Below are 26,331 nucleotides of genomic sequence, written 5' to 3'. Positions count from 1 at the left end.
TCTCCAACCCTCTCTAGATGGGCTGGAGAAGGAGAGTTTCCTCTTTTAAGGACTCTCTCTTTCCCTTTTTCAAAATGTTAAAAAATCTTTTTTAGGTTGACTTTTCAAAGTTTTCAATTTTTTTAAAGTCTTTTCTAAAACTTTCTTTGGTATGTTTAAGAACTCTATTTAGAAGTCCTAAACAATCATAATTAAAAATTCAGAATTAATAAAATTAATTAATTATTTAGTATTAAATAATTAATAATTATCTAAAAATAGTCAAAATAACTTGGGAGACTTCTGAACCTTAATTAACTCTAATTTAAAGCTTTTTAATGAATTTAAAGCTATAAAATCATTGGGCATAGATTTGGATCTGGATTCAGATCCAAGATCTAAATCCATCTTCAAAAATACAAATGAAATTTGGACTAGACCAAATCCAAATTAATATGGTATTGGTAGGGTCCAGATCCATATTAATTTGGATCAAATCCATTGGATCCAGTCTGAATCAAATCTAGAACTGAACCGACAAACTGCTCCTTTTTCAAAAAAATAGGATTTCTGGGTCAACCGAAACTCAAATTCTGAAAAGTAACATATTGTTGCGCTCGGCATTCCAAGACACATCCAATGATATATCACATGAATATAAATTTTGAATTTTGCCCAAAAATAACCCAAATCTCGCTTAAATTTTGCTTGAATTTAAAGGTCAGAAACAAAACTCTTTCTTACATTTTAAATGGCTCGTTTAGACCTAATTGATGAGATCTGAGTGAAGCCCAGACTCAAAAGCATTGTTCTAATATCAAGGTTCAAATGATTTTTCTTCTATACTTAGCCAAATTTTTGAAAAATCTCAAAATGACTAAGTATGAAAATACGTGATATTACAATTTCACCTTAAAGACTTAAGTAAACTTAAGTATTTTCTTGGCATCGAGGTGACGTGTGTTCCTTCTAGCATTTTCCTCAGTCAGTGGAAATATATTCTGGATATTTTGTCTGATGCTGGCCTTCTTAGGGCCAAGCCCATAGAATTCCCTATGGATCAGAAATGTCGACTTAGACCAGATGATGGAGATCCATTACCAGATCCAACTCCATATTGTTATTTAGTCGAAAGACTTATTTATTTAACTGTGACACGCTCAGATATTGTGTATTCAGTTCAACTATTGAGTCAATTTATGCAAGCCCCATGGACTTCACATCAAGACGCAACCTTTAGAGTCCTTCGATATTTGAAGTCTTCGCCAGATAAAAGGATTTTTATGCATTCATGCAACACCTTACAATGTCGTCTTATTGTGATTCGGACTGGGCCACTTGCCCCATAACCCGTCGTTCAGTTACTGGATACCTCATATTCTTGGGACAGAATCCCATCTCATGGCTATCTAAAAAGCAAAATACGGTATCCACATCCTTCAGCGAGTCCAAATATCGAGCTATGGCAATAGCTACTTGTGAGTTAATTTGCTTACATGCATTATTACAAGATCTTGGTTTCTCTCATTTGCAACCAATAAAGCTACATTGTGACAATCAATCAGCGCTTCACATCGCTGCGAAACCTGTTTTTCATGAATGCACTAAACACATTTTGGTGGATTGTCATTTTATTCGTGAAAAATTACAAACAAGTCTTATCTCAGCACATCACGTCTCTACCAAAACTCATCTTGCTGATGTGTTTACTAAGCCACTTGAGAGGGACCGATTTCACAAGCTTATTTCCAAGTTGGGCGTCATGCAACTGTCGACTCCAACTTGAGGGGGAGTATTGGCCTTACCCATCCTGATCATATCACAGTATCAGTTTCTACTCAATCTTGCATCTCATGGAGCATCTCATTCTACTTTCTGTTTTACATAGATTTCTTGTTGTATTTTGTTTTATTTGTTGTTGTCAATATCCTGTAATTTTTCCTTTCTTTTTTTCTTATAACATTTTTAAAAACTACATATTCCTTATTGAATAGAATCATAATTTTTCTGAGCTATCTCTTGCTTCACATACCTCTACCGTATCCTCCTCATGCTGAAATCAGACTCAGCACAATAGAGCACCACTAGTGTCGTCACCACCTGAGGACCCGGGGGAGGAAGAGACGAGCGACCCGAGATCACCTCTCTCTTCCTCTTTATATCTGTCAAAAGTGGTGCAGAACTTCAGCAATGCCAGGATTGGGCCTAGCTTAGCCGAGTGTCACCCCTCTGCTGCTCTTGAAGGGTGCAAAACCGCCTGTTGCCGCACCTGTGTGCAGATGTAGGTCAGCGACCTCAGTTTTCCATGCGAATTTTCTCTTAAATATGTGAATTTCCTCTCATACATTTGTGAATGTCCTTCTGTGTGTGCCCCTTATGTGATTTTATTAAAAAAAGGCTTATATATTTTGGGGACATTATCAACCATGAGTTGCGGAGGTCCTCAAAATGTACGCACCTTTTTTAACTAAATAATCTAAGATTTGTGAATGTCCTTTCCTTCGCACATGAATGTCCTCACACATTTGCCAGCATCCTCCTGCTTGTGCCTCTTATGTGATTTTAGTAAAAGGAGTTTGCATATTTTGGTGACCTTTGCAACTCATGGTTGTGAATGGCGTACTATATTTGTAAATGTCATGACATGCCAAGCAAAGGGTCTCATGCTTGATATTTGTAAAAGTGTCGCTAAAGGTAAAAAACCTTTAGTGATGCTTTAAAAGCACCGCTAAAGCCTTTAATGAAGCTTCAAAAGTGAATGTCTTCAAAATATGCAAACCTCATTTATGAATGTCCTCACACATGTGTGAACCACCATTAAAAAAATGGCACAAGCAGGAGAACATTTGCAAATGCAGTACGACATTTGCATGTTTGGGTGAAAAATCACATATTTAGGAGGAAATTTGCATATTTGAGAGAAAATGCTCATATTTAGAAGAAAATTTGCATATTTATGAGAAAACTTGCATATTTAGGAGAAATTTGGATATTTGGGAGGATGTTTGCATATAGAGAGAAAATTTGCTTGTGTGAAGGGTAAAAAAGTCCTTTTATAATAAAAAATTTGTGAATTCTGACATCAGGCAAATTTTGAAAATTATAGGGCATTATAGAAGATTTGAAATATATAGGGCAATTTAGAAGATGCAACATTTTTGGCATACAGCATCTTCATTTTCTGTATTTTAAAAATCCGCTTTTATATCTAAATAACTTTTGCCAAAATTTTAGCTATGCTAAAACAAGAGTTTCGCTTAAACTTTAAAAGGGAAACAGATCTGCTAGATGTTGAATTGTACTATAATTGTACCCTTTTTGTTTTGTTCATACGTGAAGCTTAATTACACTTTTAAAGTCGAGTTTGCTGAAACTTTAAGATCGGGAGTTCCAATTGAAATTTTGAACTTTGCTAGTTTCATGTATAGTGAATCTCTTAATCCCCTAAAAGTGGAGCTTCGCTTGGTTGTGACATTGAAATCCACTTTTATATTTTAGCAAAAGGGTGTTATAGTCATAATCACATTGTAATTGTACTTTTGATGTTTTGTTCTATAGGTGAATCTCATATACGCTTTTGAAGTCGAGTTTTGCTGAAATTCTAAGATCGGGAGAGTTTCGCTTGAAATGTTAAAAGCTGCTTTTTAAGTTTTAGCATAAGAGTAAAATCATCAAAAGTACCCCCCAAATTCACTAAAAATTAAGCAGGTGGATATGCAAGGATATTGCGATATTTTGTAAATACGTGGTGAAATACAATTATTCTTAAGGGTAGTACGATCATTTTTTCAATAAAACAAATATATGTATCATGTTCTTGAAAACTAAAGATGGGTGCAAGAACTTTAAGACATTCAATATCTACCTAATGTCGGAATACATTTGCTAGCTCCTTATCTCCCTAGAAAAGGTATTATATTAAAAAATGCAATCTAAGCATATGTTTGTGAGTTCCTTTATCTTCTCAGCTCAAGTAGTATATTAAAATTTGTAGAGGTGGTTAATCCTTTTTTATTCTTTTTGCCTTTTTTTAAGAAAGGAGTAGCTGATCCATTATTATTGCACTTTTTTGTTACATCAGTTTGCTCCACAACAAAATTATCAGCTAAATTGTAGTTGCAAATCCATATGTAGATTGTTATCTTATATTATAGTTACTAGAAGCTTCTTGCTACATGGGGAAGCTTGCTTTTCTGGAAGTGTGCTTCAGAAGTTGGAAACTCTTCATTTCCTTAAAATATGAAGCTTCGATAAGCTTTTTCTGAAATATGAAAAACTCGATTCTCTTATGTGGTAAGCTCCACTTTCTCCTCATTTTCCAAATAAACTTTCTTGCTTCCTAAGGCCTTATATGTTTCATGCAACTTATATGGGGAAGGGTTGAGCTGACAACCTTGATGTAATCCTTTTGCACCATCAATGAAACAAACATCAAATCATCATGATGGAAAAGTGCCAAACTGACAAAGTGAGCCAAGTTTTTACCACCACCTACCACTTTTTATGTGTAAATCCTTTTATATATCTCTCAGTGGAAGCTTTCACATAGAAAGGCAGAGCTGACATATTTTTCATAAATATGAACAAGCGAGGACTTAACGTTTTCCTCTCACTTCTCACTCGCTCACACTCACTCCCTACATATTTATATTAGAAAATAATAGTTAATCTATAACAAGCTTGCATGTTGATTTCGTATGGATTTATACTTGTGTTCACGTAATCTCTTATTTAATTTCACTTGTGCTTTATATTGTTTTTTATATAGGTATCTTGAAAGATTAATATATTTTTTGAAAGATTTTATGTAGGTATCTTCTTGCTTCATACTACTTTTCAATACTCACTTCCACTTCACTCATCGTTTCTCATGTCCATTTTATTTTTTGATAACTATGTATGATATAATCAGTTGTATTAAACTACTTTTGATGGCATACCAACAATATCCATAGTATACCTAGATGGACCACAAATTCACTGAGGTGGCTATCATAGTTGAATTAGGAGGCCCATTGATAGCTTAATCTTGTTGTCCATCTGACACTATGCAATTGGTTTTGTCATCGTACCAAGATCACGTCCTCAAGAATCGAAGAAGAAATTTTTTTGTAGCCTTATTACAAAAAATGATTGTACTATATGGATAATTTGATGCGCTTTCCTATAATTTTTACTATTGTCCTGATGTCCAAAATCACAAATACCCAACTTCGTTAGGACTTTTTACCCTTTGCAATTATGAATTGATGGGTTATTGCAATAAAATTATACTGCTCATGGCTAGTGCAAACTCACTTAAATCCAAAATCGCATATTTTCTTAAGCGGACCTCACAAACTCGCATAATTCAATAAAACTAAAACCCCTAACATCGCAAATATCCTACATAATTTGCATATCTAATAGGATCCTTGCATAATTTAAACTGAAACTACTAAAATCGCAAATATCATACTTATTTGTATATACTTCACCAATTTGCATAAATATATTTACGAAAATTTGGTTAAGAATCTCAGAACATCCAAAATATCATACTTTTTCGCATATACTTCATGAATTTGCTTAAACATATGCTTGAACCTCCACTTAAACTGATCGTCACAATATCGCAAATATCTTATTTAAAAATTTATGAATTTATGACATATATGTGATATTTCTTACTTTTTGCAGAGTTCATGAATCATATATAAACTCGTTGTTCACACTCCTATGACTATTTTTGCATAAACTAGGGTTCTTTGTGGTCCTCAACCAGTGATCCCCTTCAACGACTAGTTCCAGCAACTATTTTTGACAACTATTCATTGACGGCAGTTCATCATGGTTGAACCATTGACAACATTTTTTTTCGAAAAGCACATCTTTGACAGCGGAATCAAAGAGTGTTTCCCAACCAATGGTTCTCAACTTGCAGTTTTTTGTTTTTTATATGTTGTGTAGCTTGTATTATAAGCATGATTAGGGAACACTATTTGATTAGGGGACTTAGTCATCCTCGCAAATAGTTTGCTTATTTTTTGCAATGCTTTTCAATATTTTTTGTCTTGTTATTGTATGAAATTTTGAATTTGTTTAATATTGCATGCTTAAGGATATGATACGAAGTAAAGTTGTTCTTCTCGAGAATGCAAATAAGGACATTAAGGAGCTATGATCGCGCCCTTGACAGCATCCACAACAATGACTTTAATGTGATTGTTTTATAAATCTGTGTGCAAGAACAAATATTATAACTCATTGATATTGTATATAATGTCATTTAAATGAATTTATGTGAGCATGTTTTTATTGGAATGAGGATGTTCACATAAAATAATTATGAAAAATGGCAAATATTTACAAGAATGAGGAAGTCCACATCAAATATTTACAAAAATTGGGTGTTTCTACGATAATAAAGTTCACATAAAATAATTTGCATAAATTGACAAATATTTGCAGTGATGAGACAAATATTTGTCGATTTATGCAATTATTTTATGTGGCATGTCTCATCATTGCAAATATATGTCAACTTTTGTAATTATTTTATGCAAACTTGTTCATCCTTGCAAATATTTGTCAATCATATACAAATATTTTTTGAAACGAGGAAGTCTACATAAAATAAATGCAGAAATTAACAAATGTTTGTGAGGATGAAGAAGTCCACATAAAATATTTATGAAAATTGAGACATTCTGTATAAAATAGTTGTGAAAGTTGACAAATTATGCAAACTTTCTCATTCTAGTAAATATTTGCATAAATTTATTAGCATCCATTTATTTATAATGAACCTGCTTGTATATTCTCATACATTCATTCATTCATACATGCTCATATATTCATTCATTCATACATGCTCATATATTCATTCATATGTGTGTGTGTGCATGTACAAACCACAAAAATAATAAAATTTCATAAATCAAAGCAAAAACTGAATCTAAACCATACAAATAATAAAAGAAGTGCAACATTATCCACTGCTTATATGTGTGTATGTGGTTACATCCTTAATGTTTGAAGCTTACAATATAAATTTACATTTAACCCACAAGTGTCCACAACTCATCTATCGAGATATCGACACCTGGCACCTAAATGATCGATGTCATCTCAACCTTTAGCTTTTCATTGGCCTTTGTACAACATCAAATTGGCAAAGGACTGAGCTCGATAAACGGTGTCTGAGATAGATGCGCATTCTATTCACATCATTCAATTCATCAACTATTCCTCATTTAACTATTTATTGATTAACTTTGCATGCATCCAAGTAAACATTACCACTAAATAACATATATTCTACATCATCATCGTTCAAAACATTTATCAATATTTGTTGGTTGTTTATGTTCGGAGAATAACTATACTGGAGGCTCAATAAGTCTTTCATATATCAATTTTATGAGATATTAAAGTCATAAATTCTTTAAGGGTATTATTTTTTAAGACCACTATAGATCTTTGATTAGATCAATCAGACCTATAGTAGTGTACTTTATCCCTTTTAGATGTCATCTTTGACCGCCTACAACAACCACTATAGATGTTCAATGCTTGTGCACAGTGAACCCTAGCCCTATTATACTAAAACAAGAGCAACAAATATTAATTAAAGGGCAAGAAAACAATCATAAATCATCTATAACAAAAACAAATATATATATCTATGAAAAAAAACCTAAACATAGTAAACCCTAAACGATAAATCTGGTGGCTGAAAAAGTTGATAACAACATAGGAAAACATGCAAAAGACATCCATAGCAACAACCAAACAGAAATATGCATAGGGTTATTAAATTATCACATATAAAAAAAAGTTCAGTGTGAAAAAACAAACAATATGCATATATATTGTATGGAACTCACTGTTCAAACTTGTAGATGGGAAAGTCGATGACATGGATGATACCACAACCTCCTCAAAATGCAGTGTCAAATTACACGAAAATCTTTGCAAGGAGTGAGAAACAATAAAGAGGGTTCTAGAAGGTAGAAACAAACGAGAAAAAGAAACCCTAGGTACAAAAATGAGTTTATATATGATTTGAGAACTCCACAAATCATAAGAAAACTTGCATAGTATTCATCCAAAACATATGCAATGTATCGGCAAATTTTGCATATTTGTCAGAAAGTCCACATATATGCAAGAAATTTGCATATATGTCATAAATTCACAATATTTAAGTATGATATTTGTGATGTGACATTCTGTTTAAGTAGAGGTTCACACATATATTTATGAGAATTGGTAAAGTATATGCGAATAAGTAAGGATATTTATGATTTTTGTTGTTTCAGACTAACCAGATGTGCACAAATAAATTTGTGTGAGGTTCGTATTATATATGTGAATTATGTAGAATATTTGCTATGTTAGGGCTTTTAGTTTAACCGAATGTTCATAAATAAATTTATGTGAATTCGTGAGGCACACATATGAAAGCGTGCAATTCTAGATTTGAGTGTTTGCACTAGCTGACGAGTGATACAATTTTATCGTAATAACCCATCAATTTGTAATTGTGAAGGGTAAAAATGTCCTAACAAAGCTGGGTATTTACGAATTTTGACATCAGGAGAATAGCAAAAATTATAGGATTTTTAGATAAATGTACCAAATTATTCGTATAGTATGGTCATTTTTCGACCTTATTATTTGTTGTAATTCTTTTAAGTTGAGACATAGCCATGGATAGGCCCTCATTTATATTTATAGGTTAATCTAACATTAAACTAGTTGTATTTAACATTGATGGATTCAACCTTTGAAATGCTTTCAAAAGAATAATATTTTGTAAAATGCATAGTTACTTTTTGAGGTAAAAAAGTAATTTTGATAGATTTATAAAGTTATTTTTTTGAAAAAAATGTTTGACTTTTAACCTTCCTCCAAGTGTAAAAGACTTGTAATGCCCAAAAAAGAGACCTGGATTTTCAAAAATGCTATTTTTTTAAAGATATTTTAATCATTTTAATAAATTTAAACTCATCTAATGTTAAATGCAACTAGTTTAAGTGAAGGTTCACACATATATTTATGAAAACTGGTAAAGTATATGTGAATAAGTAGGATATTTGAGATTTTAATAGTTTCAGTCTAACCGGATGTGCACAAATAAATTTATGCGAGGTTCATATTATATATGCGTATTATGTAGGATATTTGTTACGTTAGGGGTTTCAGTTTCACTGAATGTTCGTAAATAAATTTATGTGAGTTTGTGAGGTTCACAAGAAAACGTGTGATTCTGGATTTAAGTGGGAGTTTGCACTAGCCGGCAAGCATACAATTTTATCACAATAACCCATCAATTTGCAATTGTGGAGGATAAAAAGGACTTAACGAAGTTGAGTATTTGCAGAAGAATAGTGAAAATTATACGATTTTTAGAAAAACACATCAAATTATCCATAGAGTACGGTCATTTTTCGACCTTATTCTTTGCTATAATTATCTTAAATTGAAACATATCCATGGATAGGCCTTCATTTATATTTATAGGTTAATCTAACATTAAACTAGTTATATTTAACATTGATGGATTCAACCTTAAAAATGCCTATAAAATAATAACATTTATGAAATTGCATAGTTACTTTTTGAGGTACAAAGGTAATTTTGATAGATTTATAAAGTTATGTTTTTGAAAAAGATGTTTGACTTTTAACTTCCCTCCAAATGTAGAAGACCTGTAGTTCCCAAAAAAGAGACCTTGATTTTCAAAAATGTTATTTTTTTAAAGATATTTTAGTCATTTTAATAAGTTTAAATTCATCTAATGTTAAATACAACTAGTTTAATGATTAGATTAACCCTATATTTATTTATTTCTTGTTCTAATTACAAATAGTTGTTACTATCTTACTGATCCGGGCTGAGCACAGCTACCTGCATATACCATCTAGGGTAGGGGTACCATCCCCTAGAGCCAGCCTCTTCACCTGGTTGCTACTCTTGGATAGGGGGACCTGAAAAAGTGGGGCATGCAACTGCCCAGCCCTTGTGCTCTCTTTTTGGATTGCCCTTTCTTCAAGGAGCTCTTACGGCTAGCCTGGTCGCTGCCTTACCCAATGGTTAATGGTTAGGATGGAATCCTGGGCAAGAGATCTCCTTCTTGGGCCTTGGTGCTTTGTCTGGCACTGTTGGATCATCTCAGCCTGGCACGAGAGGAATGCCAGAATCTTCAAAGAGACAAGCTGCAATGTTGTGTGACCTGAACCGATCTATCATTTCTGATGTGGAGCATTTGGAGAGGCTACACCCCATTGTAAACGGTGACCTCTATATGTGAAGTTTGTTCTATTTGATTAAGGTCGAATTCTCAACGACCAACCAGCTTGTATGAGCTGAATGAAGAAATGATTTATTCCTTCAAAAAAAAAACTACATGAAGAGAAAAGTGAAAATGCACTATGATCCTTTAAGAAAATTACCTTTATGTAATTGTTGCATAGTTCATAGGAGATATGACTTGCTTAGATTCAGGGTCAAACCAAAACCCTTTCAACACTCGGGAACTCATTTACTGCATAATACGTTTTGGACCATGCATTTTCTGTGGCAACTTTAAGACCCACGTGCTCGACCCATTTGACTACCTTGAAATGGCTCCATGTAGACTGTAGCAAAGATGGAACCATCTAGATCTCAAATTTGATGAATAATTGCTTATAAAAAAATGATGAATAGTTTGCAAGCTACATAAACATTTTTTTATAACCATGCAAAATCCTCAACAAACAATAATTTGATCAAAATAAATGAAAGGGCTAAAATTCCATACACTTAATACAAAACTAATAGACACCCACATTTGAATACAATGAAAGAGTAAAATAAGAAATAAAAAATAGCATTGACAAATAAAGTAGACTACTTTTGTTTGACAGTCTATTTGAAACAGTTTCTAAATATTAATATACTTCAATTGTTGCTTGAATGACAATATCTTTGAACCAGTTTCTAAATATAAGTATGCTTCGTTGTATCCAGATATCATTTAGGCTGAATCCAATATGATTGAATGAGCTAACTAACTAAAACCGGCACTATGAAATCTAATACAGGTCTGAATGGCAGACACCCCCGATAAAATGCCATTGGTACTTGATATGTTATTTTGCAGTTTACAGTTTAGTATCAGGGAGGTGTGATGCTCCACGCGGTTTGACTATAGACGTGCTAATCATGTACAGGTGCTGATCAATCTCTGCAGTCTCCCATTTGTAATTGTTCTACTTTCTGCAATTTCTCGCATTATATTTTTCCTTCTACTTTTCCCAAGACTGATTAATTGAAACTACAAAGGAAATTCATTCAGGGTATGCACGTGCAAACACACAAACACAGAGAGAGGGCTGAGAACAGAGAATCCATCACCTTATGTGGTCTTTCCATTGGAAAGAATTCTTATCAATGGTGTACACTCAAAAAACCAGAAACACATCCCAGCCAGAAATTCAATAATTGTACATACAAACTAACATGACACAATGCATGATAATGATACAATACAGCATTAACAAAAAGAAAGAATGGATAACATTTACAATCTCAAATTGGTTTGCTAGGCCAATGCAAGCAAAAGACGTCCTAAACTCTAAAAATAATCGCAACCTACACAGGTTAAAACACCAAAGGCAGCTTGTTAAAAGAATAAACAGTCTGCTATTTATACATGACTGCCACAAAATGGCAGAACATGTGCAGGCCTATCAAGAATTGGCTTGTTTCGAGGCAACACAATGACCCTACTCTGACCCCATAGATCACAAGTGGTACCATTAACTGATGACTAGTTGCTTCCATGAGATCTAATTGAAGAGATCGACTGAGCTGATATAGATGCAGTTGGACTGTTAAGATCCCGCTCCCCATTCATCATTTTAGTTCTTCCACTCAATCGAAGCATAGCCTCTTCCGAAACCTCACCAAACCACTGATCATATGGCAGTTCACTGTCAAACCAGAAAAATGATTAGCATGACAAAATTTTCAGAAAAAAATTTGTTTGTACCAAGTCTCAGTCACCAAAGGGACCAATGAAGTATCCATGAAACCAGGTCATGGTTAGAACTCCCCATACAATGTGTCAAGCATACTGGTTTTCGAAACAAAAGATCTCTCAAACCTTGAACTACTTCAATATAGACTACACTCAAGAGACTTGAGCACATAAGAGAAAACAAACAAAAGAGAAAGCTCAGCCAAATGCCCCACCAACATCAAGGGTATGTATGTTTGGTTGTAATTTGCAAAAGTGAATAAATCAGATGAGATTTGCAATCTCATGAGATTCAAAAATCACATGATTTCGAATCTCATGTGATTCCAATTCTGATGTTTGTTTAGTGTGAGAAAAACAAACAATCAAAAAAGGAGAAAGTAACAGCAGTGATTCTGATGCTTGCTGGGAGTGCTGCCCCTTTGAGTCCCAGCAGGGAGGGGTTGGACCTTGATCATGGTGATTTCCAATGATATCAACCCCACATCAGCTCTCCCAATAAAAACAACGGGAAGGAGGGAAGAGAATGTTAAAATACAATGATCTCCAGGTTACACCTGTGCAAGAAAAGAGAAAACACGATAATGGGAAAGAGGCTGCAGAAAAACAACACGTTAAAGTGTTCAACGTGTTTTCATTATATTAGGGTACGAGTATTTAACTAATACATACTTTTAGGGTACAAAAATACCCTTTAATAACAAAAAGAATTACAATACTATGTTTGGATCTGGATCCGATCCGGTACAGAGGTCGGGTCCAATCACTTCTTTTCAGCCTCCCTCAAGTTGTGCATGGTCTTGAACCATGAACAACTTGCTTTTCAGAAACCAGAATTTGTCTTTTGTGAGCCCTTTGGTGAAAATATCTGCAACTTGCTCATCGGTTCGCACAAACATAGGCTCAATCTCCTTTTCTTCAACCTTTTTCCTGATGAAATGTTGATCTATCTTAATGTGCTTGGCTCGAATGTGATAGATGGGGTTAAAAGACATATTAATGGCACTTTGATTATCTCACAGCAGAAGTGGTCGAGCAATCGGTTCTCCCATCTCTGCTAGGAGATGTCTTATCCATGTAGCCTCAACAGTGGCAGCAGTCATCGATCTATATTCAGCCTCTGTACTCGACCTAGCAACCACCTTTTGCTTTCTACTGCTCCAAGACACCATGTTTGACCCAATGAAACTACAATAACCAGATACTGACAGTCGTTCATCTAGGTCACCCTCCCAATCAGCATCAGCATAAATAATGATTTCATGGCCATCTTGATTTGATTCACTTTTCCTGTACACCAGGTCATCACCAACTGTACCTTTTAAATACTGTAGTATTCGCTTAACTGCCTCCATGTGCGGTGTATGAGGTTCATGCATAAACTGAGATACCTGATTAACCGAATACACTACGTCAGGTCTAGTAAAAGTTAGGTATTGCAGCATGCCAACTATGTTGCGATACCTAGTCGGATCCTCATATAAATCTTCTTCTTTAGAACTCAGTTTCTGATGGATGATACTGGGAGTTGCTAATGGCTCACAATCTTTCATGTCTGCCCTACTAAGAATATCCATTGTGTATTTGTGTTGAGTAAGAGTAAGGGTATCACATGTCTTATCAACTTCCACCCCCAAGAAAATACCGCAGATCTCCCAGATCCTTCATTTTGAATCTCTGATTTATTCTGCAGTTCCCTATGATAATAATATCATCTACGTATATCAATAGAAGAGTGGTAACATCTCGTTCATTGTGAATGAATAATAAGTGATCTAGAAGAGACTGAGAGAAACCGTGCTTCTGTATTTCCAGTGAAAAACTCTTGAAGCATGACTGAGAAGCTTGTTTCAATCCATAGAGTGCTCTTTTCAACTTGCATACATACTGATTGGCATCTTGTTCTGCGTACCCAGTGGGTTTCTCTATATAAACATCCTCTTTTAGGTCACCATGTAAAAAGGCATTTTTTACATCTAGTTGGCTCAATGTCCATCCATGTTCAATGGCTAGACTCAGGACAATACGAATGGTCCTCGTCTTAACAACAGGACTGAAAGTTTCATCAAAGTCATGTCCTTGTTTTTGTGTGAACCCTTTAGCTACAAGTCTAGCTTTATACCTTTCAATGCTCCCATCTGGTTTATATTTTATCTTGCACACCCACTTTGACCCAACCACATTTATATTTAGTGGTCTAGGCACAACTTCCCATGTACGACATTCATATAAGGCTTCCATTTCTTCATTCATCGTTTCGATCCATCTTCCAAAACTCGTAGCTTGATAGAATGTGAGAGGCTCATCTTCTTTATTTATGGACGTTAGGAACAGTTGAAAATCCAAAGAAAATTTTTTATAGCTTACCCACCTGTCAAGCGGATGTCGGGTCCGGGTGGATCTCCTGACATCCAACATCTGTGGAGCGGAAGTAGAAGGACCAACATCTGTGCCAGGGATGGATGAGGGGCCTTTCTCACACCGGGTGTAGACAATACCCTTATACCTTACTGGCTCCAAGTTTTGTGTAGTAACCTCTTCTGGTTGAGAGTCATCTGTTGATTCCCAAACTGCAACCTGTAGGACAATCATCCCTAGTATTGGAGAAGAGTTCTGAATTTAACCATGGATAGTACACCTCAACACTGGGACTTGGAGTAGCAACATGAAGGTTTGGATTAGCAGGTTGATTGTCAAAATTCATCTCGTCAAACACGACATTTCTTGATATTTTGACATGTTTGCTTAATGGATCATAGCACCTATATCCCTTGTAGTCTTCAGCATATCCCAAGAACCTGCACTTTAAGGTTTTGTCCTGAAACATATGTCTCAATGAACCATTGATGTGAACATAGCAAACTAATCCAAATGCACGTAATTCATGATAGTCGGGATGAACGCCAAATAAGAAGAAAAATGGTGACTTGTTTTCTAAAATGGTCATGGGCAGCCGATTTATCACATAGACTGTGGAGTGAAAAGCTTATGTCCATAGGGTGATAGGGAAATTACTTTCATGCATCATGCTCATTGCACTCTCAACAATATGTCGATGCTTCCTCTCAGCAATCCCATTTTGTTGAGGTGTATGTGGGCAAGACACTCTTCTCTTTATCTCATTATGCTGAAGGAAACTAACAAAATCGTTAGAAGAGAATTCACCTCCTTCATCACATTAGAAATTTAGAATGATTGTAGAGAAATGATTTCTGACAAATGAGTGAAATTTTTGGAACAATCCAAAAACTTCTTACTTGTGTTTCATAAAAAATATCCAAGTATAGCGTGAATAGCTATCAATGAAAATACGGTAATATTTACTATCAGAAACAGAAGCAATTGAGGCAGGACCCCTGACATCAGAACATATGACCTCAAAGGGCATTGAAGCTCTCTTATTGATTGAATTGAAAGGCAAAACACGACTCTTACATAAGTGACAATTAGGACACTTTGTATCACTGACTTTTGGACTCAGACTGGACCTGGGAATGAAATTATTCAAGACAAGTTTTTCAATAAAATGACGACCACAATTACCCAAACGACTATGCCAAAGAGTTGGCTTATTACATTCAGAAATGGCAAACACATAATCGGAAGAAACAAAAGATGGATGCTGATGAGGCTTCAAGGATGAACAGGCAGAATAAAGTGAGAATGAGGGATCTTCTTGGAAGATGTACATGTTACCACATCTCTTTCCCTCAGCGAATGTCTCCCTCGTGCAAAGATCCTTGACATAAACAGAAGAGGGAGTAAATTCAACTGAGGCATTAACATCATCAACAAGTTTTGAGACAGAAACAATATTCTTCTGAATATTAGGAGCATGAATAACATTTGAAAGATTAAGAGACGATTTGGACATAGGTATAATGGCATTTCTAATATGTGAGATGGAGTGATGAGAACCATCTCCTGTGACTATGCTATTTTTTCCAACATAAGGAGTAAGATTCAAGAGCTTACCCGCATCACCCGAAACGTGGGTCGCAGCTCCGGAGTCAACATACCAAATACCTTTATCATTTTGTTTCATGTTCAAGCATGCCAAGGCTGCCAATAGAAACTCCTTTACTTCTCCATCCCTCTTAGCCTCTGCTTGTAGGGTTTTTCCCTTATTTTGAGGGTTGAACCTATTAAATTATGTATATCAACCTTGTAATCTCGTATATATATATACTCATATATATAGAGAGAGAGAGATACATATACATATACATATATATTTATTTTTTGTCTCATTGTTCACCCGAAAAGGGTAATTCTATAAATACTTATTTTACGCATATTCCATTTTGGAATATGATTGTTACTTTTTTAATTCTTTTATTTTTCTTCTTTTTCTTTTTCTTTCTTTCTTTTTTATTTTTTGTATTTTGTGCCACATATGGAGGCTCCCCAAAGAGTCATTGGGGAGCCTCCAACGGTCACATATATGACTGTTGGGACGACTCTCTTGGGAGTCCCCTATGTGGCTCCTTGTTTGGTTATAAATAGGGGCCTCTCCCCTCTTGTATTCTCATGGCTTTGAGTCAAAGCCCAAGCTCCTAATAAAGTTCAAATATTTATTTTTATGCCTTTGGTGCATTTGTGAGAGTTTATGATTTTGTGCTTTTATGCACAAGTGTTCTTATTGTGCATACAACAACAACTACGCCTTCATCCCAAAATAATTGGGGTCGGCGATATCAACCAAAAAAGAAAATCATTATGGGTCTTCCACATGAATCCTTCTCCTCCAATCATTTCTATCCAATGCCATGTCCTTGGTGAGGTTCAAAGCATTCATATCCTTTCCTATCACCTCCATCCATGTCTTCCTAGGCCTACCCCAACCTCTTTTAACTAATATATTTTCCCATTTCTCCATCCTTCTAACTATTAGAATATAGAATGGATATGGATCCGATAAAGGATCCATATCTATTCACGAGTTCTGTTTTGTATTTTAAATGTAACATGTGCAACTAATGAAGGGCACCTTCGTCATTGTAAAATGATTGTAACCCTATTAAACCTAATGATGTATTGCTGCAGCTAACAAGTTAATTGAGGCTGTCGATTGCAGAAGCTTCTCTCTCTCTCTCTCTCTCTCTCTCTCTCTCTCGCTCTCTCTCCCTCTCTCTCTCTCTCGATCTGAACAGAACACGTCTGTTCATAGGTAAAATTTACATGGTATCAGAGCAGAGGATCCTCTGGGCGTGAAGGGTTCTGCTCAGTTGACGTGAAGATCGAGTTCTCCTTACCGTCAACGAGCCACGAAACTTCTGCTGTGTGACAGATTTTTCCTCTGGGCGTGAAGGGTTCTGCTCAGTCGACGTGAAGATCAAGTTCTTACCGTCAACGAGCCACGAAACTTCTGCTGCGTGACAGGCTTGCCCAGTCGATGTAAAAGTCTACTTCTCCTTGCTGCCAACAGGTCTCTTTGCTGTTTTTACTTCCATCCTGTCCCCATTTTCTGGTATTCTTCTTATTCTCTATCTTCAGCTGTTTTGCAATTCTTGATATTCTTTTGAAAATATCTTTGTTGTCTTTTATTTTCTTCCTGTCCCCATTTTTTGCTGGATTCTTCTTACTTTTTATCTTCAGCTGTTTTGGAATTCTGTCACAGCTGTTTTGGAATTGCTAGATTCCCTTTCCTGCAAAAGTCGAGTTCACCTTTAGTTTCATAAACCCAAGTCCCTTCCAGAGTGAATCTGGTTCCACTCTCCTACGAAAGAAACCAGATTCACATTAGTGTTAATCTGGATTTTGTCGTCACGCCTATTCTAAAACATTCTTTCATTTCTGTTTCTTGCCCAAAAATTTTCTTTGCTTCTATATGTCACGTTAGTGATCTGATTTCACTCTCACTTGCCAAGATCTGATTGTCGTTACTGTTGCCACGCCTGTCCCAACATATTCTGTCATAACTGTCAGTTTATGATAAAACAGGCCAGCTTCAGCCACTAGTGTTTTTCGTTTCCATTCCTGTCAACAAATCTTCAAATGGACTCTTCCGTCAATTCGGGTCTCTCTTCCAGTTTCCTGGGGCAATTAGTTTCAGAAAAGCTAGCCACCAACAACTATCTGACTTGGAAAAGGCAGATCGCTCCTTTTATTCGGAGCCAAGATCTTTCAGGCCACTTGGATGGATCCACTCCAATGCCTCTAGAATTTTTCACAACTGAAGACAAAGATGATGGAGGATTGCCGAAGATTATTCACAACCCTGCATTTGTTGCTTGGATGAAGCGCGATCAGGCCCTCGTCGCGTACATCACTTCCACATTGTCACAAGAAGTCCTGATTTTCATTCCTGATGATTGCACATCTAAAGTTTTGTGGGAGGCTTTAGCTCAGACCTACTCTCAGATATCAGAGGCTAAAGTATTGTTTCTTAAACGCGAATTTCAAATGTTAAAAAAGGGTACAATGAGCATTATTGAATTCTTGAATCAAGTCAAAAGCATCACAGATCAATTAGCTATGGTTGGGTATCCAGTATCAGATAAAGAAAAGGTGCAACAGACACTAAATGCACTGGGTTCAGAATATCATGTTCTTGTTACATCCTTATTGTGCTTGCCTACGTTGCTCAGTTTTGAGGAATTACGCGCCAAACTCTTTCAGTATGAGATGACACTGAAAAGCATGTCTGAAGCTTCAACGGGACAATCATCTACGCATGCGGTTCTTGCCACAGGGGTGATAGCTGATCGTGCACGAGGAGGACGGGGCAGAGGCAAGGGAAATCCAATCCAGGGTGGACGTGGGTTACTACCTACACCACCAAATTCCACTGCTAGTTTTTCAAGGAATGTTCCCACATGCTACCAATGTAACAAACGAGGTCACATCAAAGCTAACTGCTGGTTCAACCCACAAAATCGGAATAGAATGCAAAACACTAGAAATGTTGGTACATCAGGAACTGCAGGTACATTTCGGGTCAGTGATGATGCTAAGGATCTTCTACTATCTGCAATGGCCAACTTGAATCTGAAGCAAAATGATGATGGAATATGGTATGTTGACTCTGGGGCAGCAACCCATGTGACTGGCAATGCAGGTAAGTTCTCTACTTTGACTCCATATTTTGGAAAATCTAACATTGTAACTGGAGATGGGACTCACCACCCTATTTCAAACATAGGCAACGTCCTCATTCCTTTGTCTGAGTCATCTATCCCTTTATCTGATGTTGTTCATGCACCAAATATAAAGAAAAATATTGTCTTTGTCTCTAAACTTGTTGATTCTACCAATTCATCTGTAGAATTTACTCCTACTTTTGTCTTTGTCAAGGATCTTCAAACGAAGGAGATGTTCGCTAAGGGAGAGCGACGTGGAGACATGTATGTCTTTAATGAAGATCCAGCCTCCAGTATTATGAAGCTCAAGTCTGATCTCGTCTCTAAAAGCATCCTAAGTACATCCAAATGCAATAAGTCAGATCTCTGGCATTCTCGTCTTGGTCATTGTAGTCAAGTCTTTATTGAAAAGTTAGTGTCAAATGGTTTTCTTTCAGAGTCTGTTTCACCTTCAGTGAAGGATAAAATATGTCCTAGTTGTCAGGTTTGCAAAAGTCATGTACTTCCTTTTCATCAAATAAATAAAAGAGCCTCCATGCCCTTTGAAATAATATGTTCAGATGTTTGGGGCACAGCCCCCAATTCTTCTTCTTCTGGAAGTAAATATTATGTATCCTTCATTGACAGTTTCTCTCGTTTTACCTGGATATTTTTCATGAAACACAAATCAGAGGTTTTTCTCATTTTCCGTCACTTTCATGCCTATGTTAAAAATCAATTCTCTCAAAATATTCAAATTCTCCAATGTGATGGAGGTGGTGAGTATTCCTCCAAAGAATTTTTTGATTTTCTCCAAAATAATGGGATGCATCGTAGAGTTTCTTGCCCGTACACTCCACAACAAAATGGAATTGCTGAACGTAAACACAGACATATTGTGGAAAGCGCAATGAGTATGATACATGGGAGTAACTTACCCATTAGTCTTTGGACTGAAGCTTTTCACACTGCCACTCATGTGATAAATCGCCTTCCTATGCCCATTCTTGAAAATCAATCTCCCTATGATGTTCTCTTTGGGGCACATCCCGATTATAATGAGTTACGAGTTTTTGGATGCACATGTTATGTACATATTGACAAATCCATGAGGACTAAGTTCCAGGACAAAGCCTCTATTTGCCAATTTGTAGGTTATGCAGATGAATACAAGGGTTACAGGTGCTATGATCCCGTCAACAAGAAGATAAGAATTTCCAGAAATGTTGTTTTTGATGAAAATAGTTTTCTGGGAAAAGAAGCAGACGCCAATCGTGAACATATTGGTGCAGTTGCTGATTGGTATGACCCATGGCTTAGTGCAGAACTTATTTCACAAACTGCCGAACATACTACTTTAACCCCTGAAAGCATACATGGGGAGACGGTTTCGGATGATGCATCACAAACAGAATGTCTGAGATACAAAGGTAATGTGTATACCAGGAGACCCAAAGAGCGAACAAATGAACCTGTTGAAGAACACATTGCATCGTCCAATAACAGAGAAGCACCGAGAAGATCAGGCAGGATAAGGCATCCCATTGAAAAATGGGTTAGTTATGACAACTTTTCTATGGACTTTCAAATTTTCCTATCCAAGATTGAAAAACACGATAAACCACTTGGTTTTCATCAAGCTATCCAATCCAACAAATGGATTGAAGCGATGAATGAGGAGATTGAAGCACTTCACGAGTGTCAAACATGGGAGATAGTTGGCCGTCCTTCAGATAAAAATGTCGTTGGATGCAAATGGGTATATAAAATTAAATATAAACCGGATGGTAGTATTGAATGGTACAAGGCACGTCTTGTTGCCAAGGGTTTCACTCAAGAATATGGTCAGGATTATGACGAGACATTTAGCCCAGTGGTAAAAATGGGAACTATTCGCATTATTCTTGGTTTGGCAATTGAACAAGGTTGGACCCTTAGTCAGCTTGATGTTAAGAATGCATTTCTTCATGGGGACTTAAAGGAAGAGGTTTACATGGAGCAACCTCAAGGTTATGCAGAGGGAGACACAAAAGAATATGTATGCAAATTAACCAGAGTTTTGTATGGGTTGAAGCAAGCTTCTAGGTCATGGTTTGAAAGCTTTTCCTTAGAAATTCAGAAACATGGTTTCTTTCGTTCCCAACTTGACCATTCTCTGTTTATATACAGGAATAGTACCACTGTGGTTTTCTTACTCATATATGTTGATGATATTGTGATCATTGGTAATGCTCCAGACCACATTCAACAAATTAAAGCTTTGTTGAGTATGCGGTTCAAAATGAAAGACCTTGGGGAACTGAGATATTTTCTTGGTGTAGAGGTGGACAGACAAGATGAAAAAATGTCATTAACTCAACACAAATACACTCTTGATCTTCTGGCTAAAGCAGGAATGACAGATTGTAAACCTCTACCCACACCCAGTGTTGTCAACCAAAAGCTCAGTATTTGTGATGGTGAGTTATATCCTGATGCAGTTAAATATCGCAGTTTAGTGGGTATGTTGCAATACCTTTTACTCGACCAGACATTGTATACTCTGTTAATCAAGTGTCTCAATTCATGCATGAACCAAAAACTGGTCACATGGATGCTGTCAAACGCATCCTTCGCTATCTAAAAGGAACGGTGGGTGATGGACTCATATATATTCAATCTTCATGGAAGACACCAAAACATGACATACTGGCCTATACAGATGCAGACTGGGCAGGGGATCCAGATGAGAGAAGGTCTGTTTCAGGATATTGCGTTTTCATTAGGAGAAATCTTGTCTCATGGAGTAGCAGAAAACAGAAGGCTGTAGCAAGATCTAGCACAGAGGCAGAGTATAGATCTATGGCAGCTGCCACAGCAGAGGTGACCTGGATTAGGCATCTACTTGCAGAGATGGGAGAGGATATCTCAAATTTGACACTTATGTGTGATAATAGAAGTGCTATACAAATTGCATTCAACCCTATCCATCACAGTCGGACTAAGCATATTGAGATTGATCAACATTTCATCAGACAAAAGATAGCAGACAAAGAGATTGAACCAGTTTATGTGCCTTCAGAAGACCAAGTTGCCGATATGTTTACAAAAGGTCTTACCAGACACTGTTTCTGGAATCTGAAGAACAAGTTGCACATGGTTCACTCCCATGCACAACTTGAGGGAGGGTATTAGAATATAGAATGGATATGGATCCGATAAAGGATCCATATCCATTCACGAGTTCTGTTTTGTATTTTAAATGTAACATGTGCAACTAATGAAGGGCACCTTCGTCATTGTAAAATGATTGTAACCCTATTAAACCTAATGATGTATTGTTGCAGCTAACAAGTTAATTGAGGCTGCCGATTGCAGAAGCTTCTCTCTCTCTCTCTCTCTCTCTCTCTCTCTCTCTCTCGATCTGAACAGAACACGTCTGTTCATAGGTAAAATTTACACTAACTGGAGCATCATTAGGCCTTCGCCGAATATGTCCAAACCACCATAAACGATTCTCTCTCATCTTATTTTCAATGGGTGCAACACCTACCTTCTTACGTGTCTCCTCGTTCCGAATCTTATCTTTTATTGTATTTCCACACATCCATCTCTGCATACGCATCTCAGCTACACTCATTTTTTGAATATGATGTCTCTTGGCAGCCCAACATTCCGTACCATATAGTAAGGCGGGCCTAATAGTCGTCCTATAAAACTTTCCCTTCAACCGCAATGACATTCTACGATCGCACAACACTCCAGTTGCACTTTTCCATTTCATTCACCCAATCTTTATCCTATGATCTACATCTCCATCAATTTCTCCATACTTTTGAATGATAGATCCCAAATATTTGAAACAATCATCCACCGATATTTCTTGCTCACCAAGCTTCACTACACTCCCATCATTACTTTGTTGCTTACTAAACCGACATTCCATGTATTCTGTCTTACTCTTACTCAACTTAAAACCTCTTGCTTCCAATGTCTGTCTCCATAATTCTAACTTAGCATTAACCCCATCTCTAGACTCATCAATCAAAACAATATCATCAACAAACAACATACACCACGGCACATTTTCTTGAATTGATCTCGTAAGCTCATCCATCACTATAGCAAATAGGAAAGGGCTTAAAGCAGATCCTTGATGGAACCCAACCGTTATAGGAAAATTGGTTGTCACCCCTCCACAAGTGCGGACATTGGTTACTACTCCTTCATACATATCTTTAATTATTTTAATGTACTTGAGAGAAACACCTTTCTTCATCATTGTCCACCAGAGAACGTCCCTAGGTACTCTATCGTATGCCTTCTCTAAATCAATAAAAACCATATGCAAATCTTTGTTCCTCTATCTATTTCTCTCGATAAGTTGTCTAAGAAGATGTATAGCTTCCATAGTTAATCTTCCAGGCATAAAACCAAATTGATTCTCCGATATCATGACAACCTTCTTCAACCTAGACTCAATCACCCTCTCCCAAAGTTTCATAGTATGACTCATGAGTTTTATACCACGATAGTTTGTGCAATCTTGTATATCACCCTTATTTTTATATAGAGGCACCAAAGTACTCTTCCTCCACTCATTAAGCATCTTATTTGTCCGCCAAATCTTGTTAAAAAGATTTGTCAATCATTCTAAACCTTTCTCTCCCAAGCATCTCTCATCTTTGCAAGCCTATAAATATCCTTCTCGCCTTCTTTGGTATCCAACTTATCATAAACCTCTTTATATATCTTATCCCTCGCGTTCCGAACTACTTTTTTAGCTTCCTTCTTTGCTATCATATACTTCTCCAAATTCTCTTTATCACGACTCTTAGATTTCTATAACACTCTCTTTTAACTTTAATAGCTAATTTGACATCCTCGTTCCACCACGATGTATCCTTACCTAGCGGTGCACCGCCTTTAGACTCACTCAATACCTCCTTAGCCACATTTCTCATGCCGCCCGCTATCTTATTCCACATTGATTCTGAATCCTCCCCGAGATACCAATCAGCTTCCTTAACTACCTGCTCTACAAACATTCCTTGTTTAGCTCCTTTCAGTGCCCACCACTTAATTCTAGGATCTATCCTATGTCTATCCCTTTTGCGGCATTATCTAATTCTAAGATCTAAAATTAAGACTATGTTGTGTAGCTACACTTTCTCCCGGTATAACCTTACAATCGATGCAACAACCCCTATCTCTCTTTCTAAGTAGGAAAAAATCTATCTGACTCATATTAACCCCACTTTTAAATGTTACTAAGTGAGACTCCCTCTTCCTAAACCAAGTGTTTGCTAAGATCATATCATAGGACAAACCAAAATCTAAAATCCTTTCTCCACTTTCGTTTATTTCTCCTATACCATAGCCTCCATGGATACTCTCAAAACCATCCCTACTAATGCCTACATGCCCATTAAGGTCACCGCCGATAAAAAGCCTTTCTCCATAAGATATCCCTTGTACTACTCCATCTGAATCTTCCCAAAATTGACGCTTAATGGAATCATCTAAACCTACTTGAGGAGCATAAACACTAATAATATTAATAATGGAATTATTGTACATGTGTGCACATATTTGTTATCAAGAATATTAAGGTCTTGATCATAGTATCTTGTTGAAGATACTTTCACATGGTATCAGAGCCTCGTTTGAAGAAGGATTGTGCGTTTGTTCATTTTTTAGTGCCTCAAAAAACGTGCCTTCAAGCTATTGTTTTTTGGAGTGGATCATCTTCTTCGGGCAATATTTTAGAAGCCTCTTTTATCAAGAAAGACTTGAGAAATCCTTAAGGTACGTATTGTTTTTCATCATCTTTCCTCTCTAATAGGTGAAAAAGACTCTCATTTCTCTCTTGGGTTCAAACTCAATGGGTCCAACTATCATGTTTGGGCCAGAAATATGGAAGCTCACATCAAAGAAAAAAGACTTTGGGGCTATGTCCAAGGCTTGATTCCCGAACCAGAACCCAAGATAACCTCGCTAGAAAAAGGAGAGATAAAAATTCTTGAAGGTGATGAAAGGACCAAGGCTCTTGAAGAATATACGAAAAAGCATGAAGAATGGGAAATAAGGAATTTTAAAATCCTCTCTTAGATGTTTTCGTCCGTAGAAACGAAAATTAATGCAAATATCATCAAGTTCAAAAAGGCTTCTCAAGCATGGGAATATCTTGAGAAGATGTACACCTCTAGGGTTTTGTCCCATAAGTACTATCTCCAAAAACTAACGCTTCAACAAGAGGAGATGACTATAAGAGAGTATTTTGCCGAGTTCTCTTCTATTTGGGACAAGCTTGCTATGCTCGAACCTAAGTGGAGTGGTGAAGCCATAGAGTTCCGCCATAAACAAATGGAAGAAGATAGATTTTTCAACTTTTTGAATGGGCTTAGGCCCGAATTTGAACAAATCCGATCTTCTCTTTTATCCGCTTTCACTTCCCCCTCTCTTGAAGATGTAATTACTAAACTTAGTGGGGAAGAGACTCGGATGGGTATAAGCAAGAGCAACACAAGTATTCTTGCTAGACCTTTCAACAATGAAGAAAATGAAGGTGTTAATGTTGTCTCAAGACCGGGGAGCAATTTAAGGACCTACAACCCCCTTACTTCAAGAATCAAAACTCAAGTGGTCAAGGAGCAAAGAGGGACTATAGCAAGCTTACATGTCATTTTTGTAAAGAACCGGAGCACATTAAACCTATTTGTCCAAAATGGAAGAAATTGATTGCAACGGCTATGACATCTCAACCGGAAGAACAACCTTCATCGTCAAATGGGTCTCTTTCCCTTCAAAAAATTGTAGAAGCTTTACAACCCCTTCTCAAATGAGGAATTTCCGGAGCCGCTATGTCTACTTCCTCACCACCCGGTAAGACATCTTGGCTTCTAGATTCCGGTGCATCCTTTCACATGACCCCGAGTGCTTGTTCTCTTTTCGAGTTTTCTAAAAATTCTCTTCCATATTTTGTCTCAACGGCGGATGGAACACCTCTTGAAATTAAAGGAATAAGTAATTTTGAAAAACAAGATTTCTTTATTCCAAAAATCCGTCCTATACCAAAACTAAATTTAAATTTACTTTAGCTTTCTCAACTCTCGGACCATGGTTGCGATATAAAATTTTCTTCTAACAAATGTTGGATACAAGATCGCCGGTCCGGGAGATTGATTAGAGAAGGCTCTAGGAAAGGAGACCTCTACTATGTTGATTTTCTTCAAGTTCCCAAAAATCAAATTTGTAATGTTGCTCAAAACAAAGATATTCATGTGTGGCATGAGACTGGGA

At 36.5% G+C, this 26,331-nt stretch overlaps 2 protein-coding genes across 2 annotated transcripts in view; one reads left to right on the top strand and one right to left on the bottom strand.

The window, feature by feature from the left end:
* Positions 1-26,331, top strand: part of LOC149829649 (actin-interacting protein 1-2-like) — a 96,322-nt gene that overhangs the window by 53,393 nt on the left and 16,598 nt on the right. The gene's annotated exons all lie outside the window — the stretch shown is intronic.
* LOC149829648 (exocyst complex component EXO84B-like) overlaps positions 11,436-26,331 on the bottom strand; it is a 78,225-nt gene continuing 63,329 nt past the window's right edge. The window contains exon 7 of the mRNA XM_090016057.1: positions 11,436-11,942. Within this exon, the coding sequence (XP_089872183.1) occupies positions 11,780-11,942 (163 nt within the window). The 3' untranslated portion in view covers positions 11,436-11,779. The remainder of the gene's footprint in view (positions 11,943-26,331) is intronic.

This window comes from Nuphar pumila, chromosome 8 (assembly GCF_984573655.1).
Source record: "Nuphar pumila chromosome 8, dmNupPumi1.hap1.1, whole genome shotgun sequence".
Lineage (NCBI taxonomy): Eukaryota > Viridiplantae > Streptophyta > Magnoliopsida > Nymphaeales > Nymphaeaceae > Nuphar > Nuphar pumila.
The sequence above is the reverse complement of the archived record's forward strand: the minus strand, read 5'-3'. Positions and strand labels throughout refer to the sequence as shown.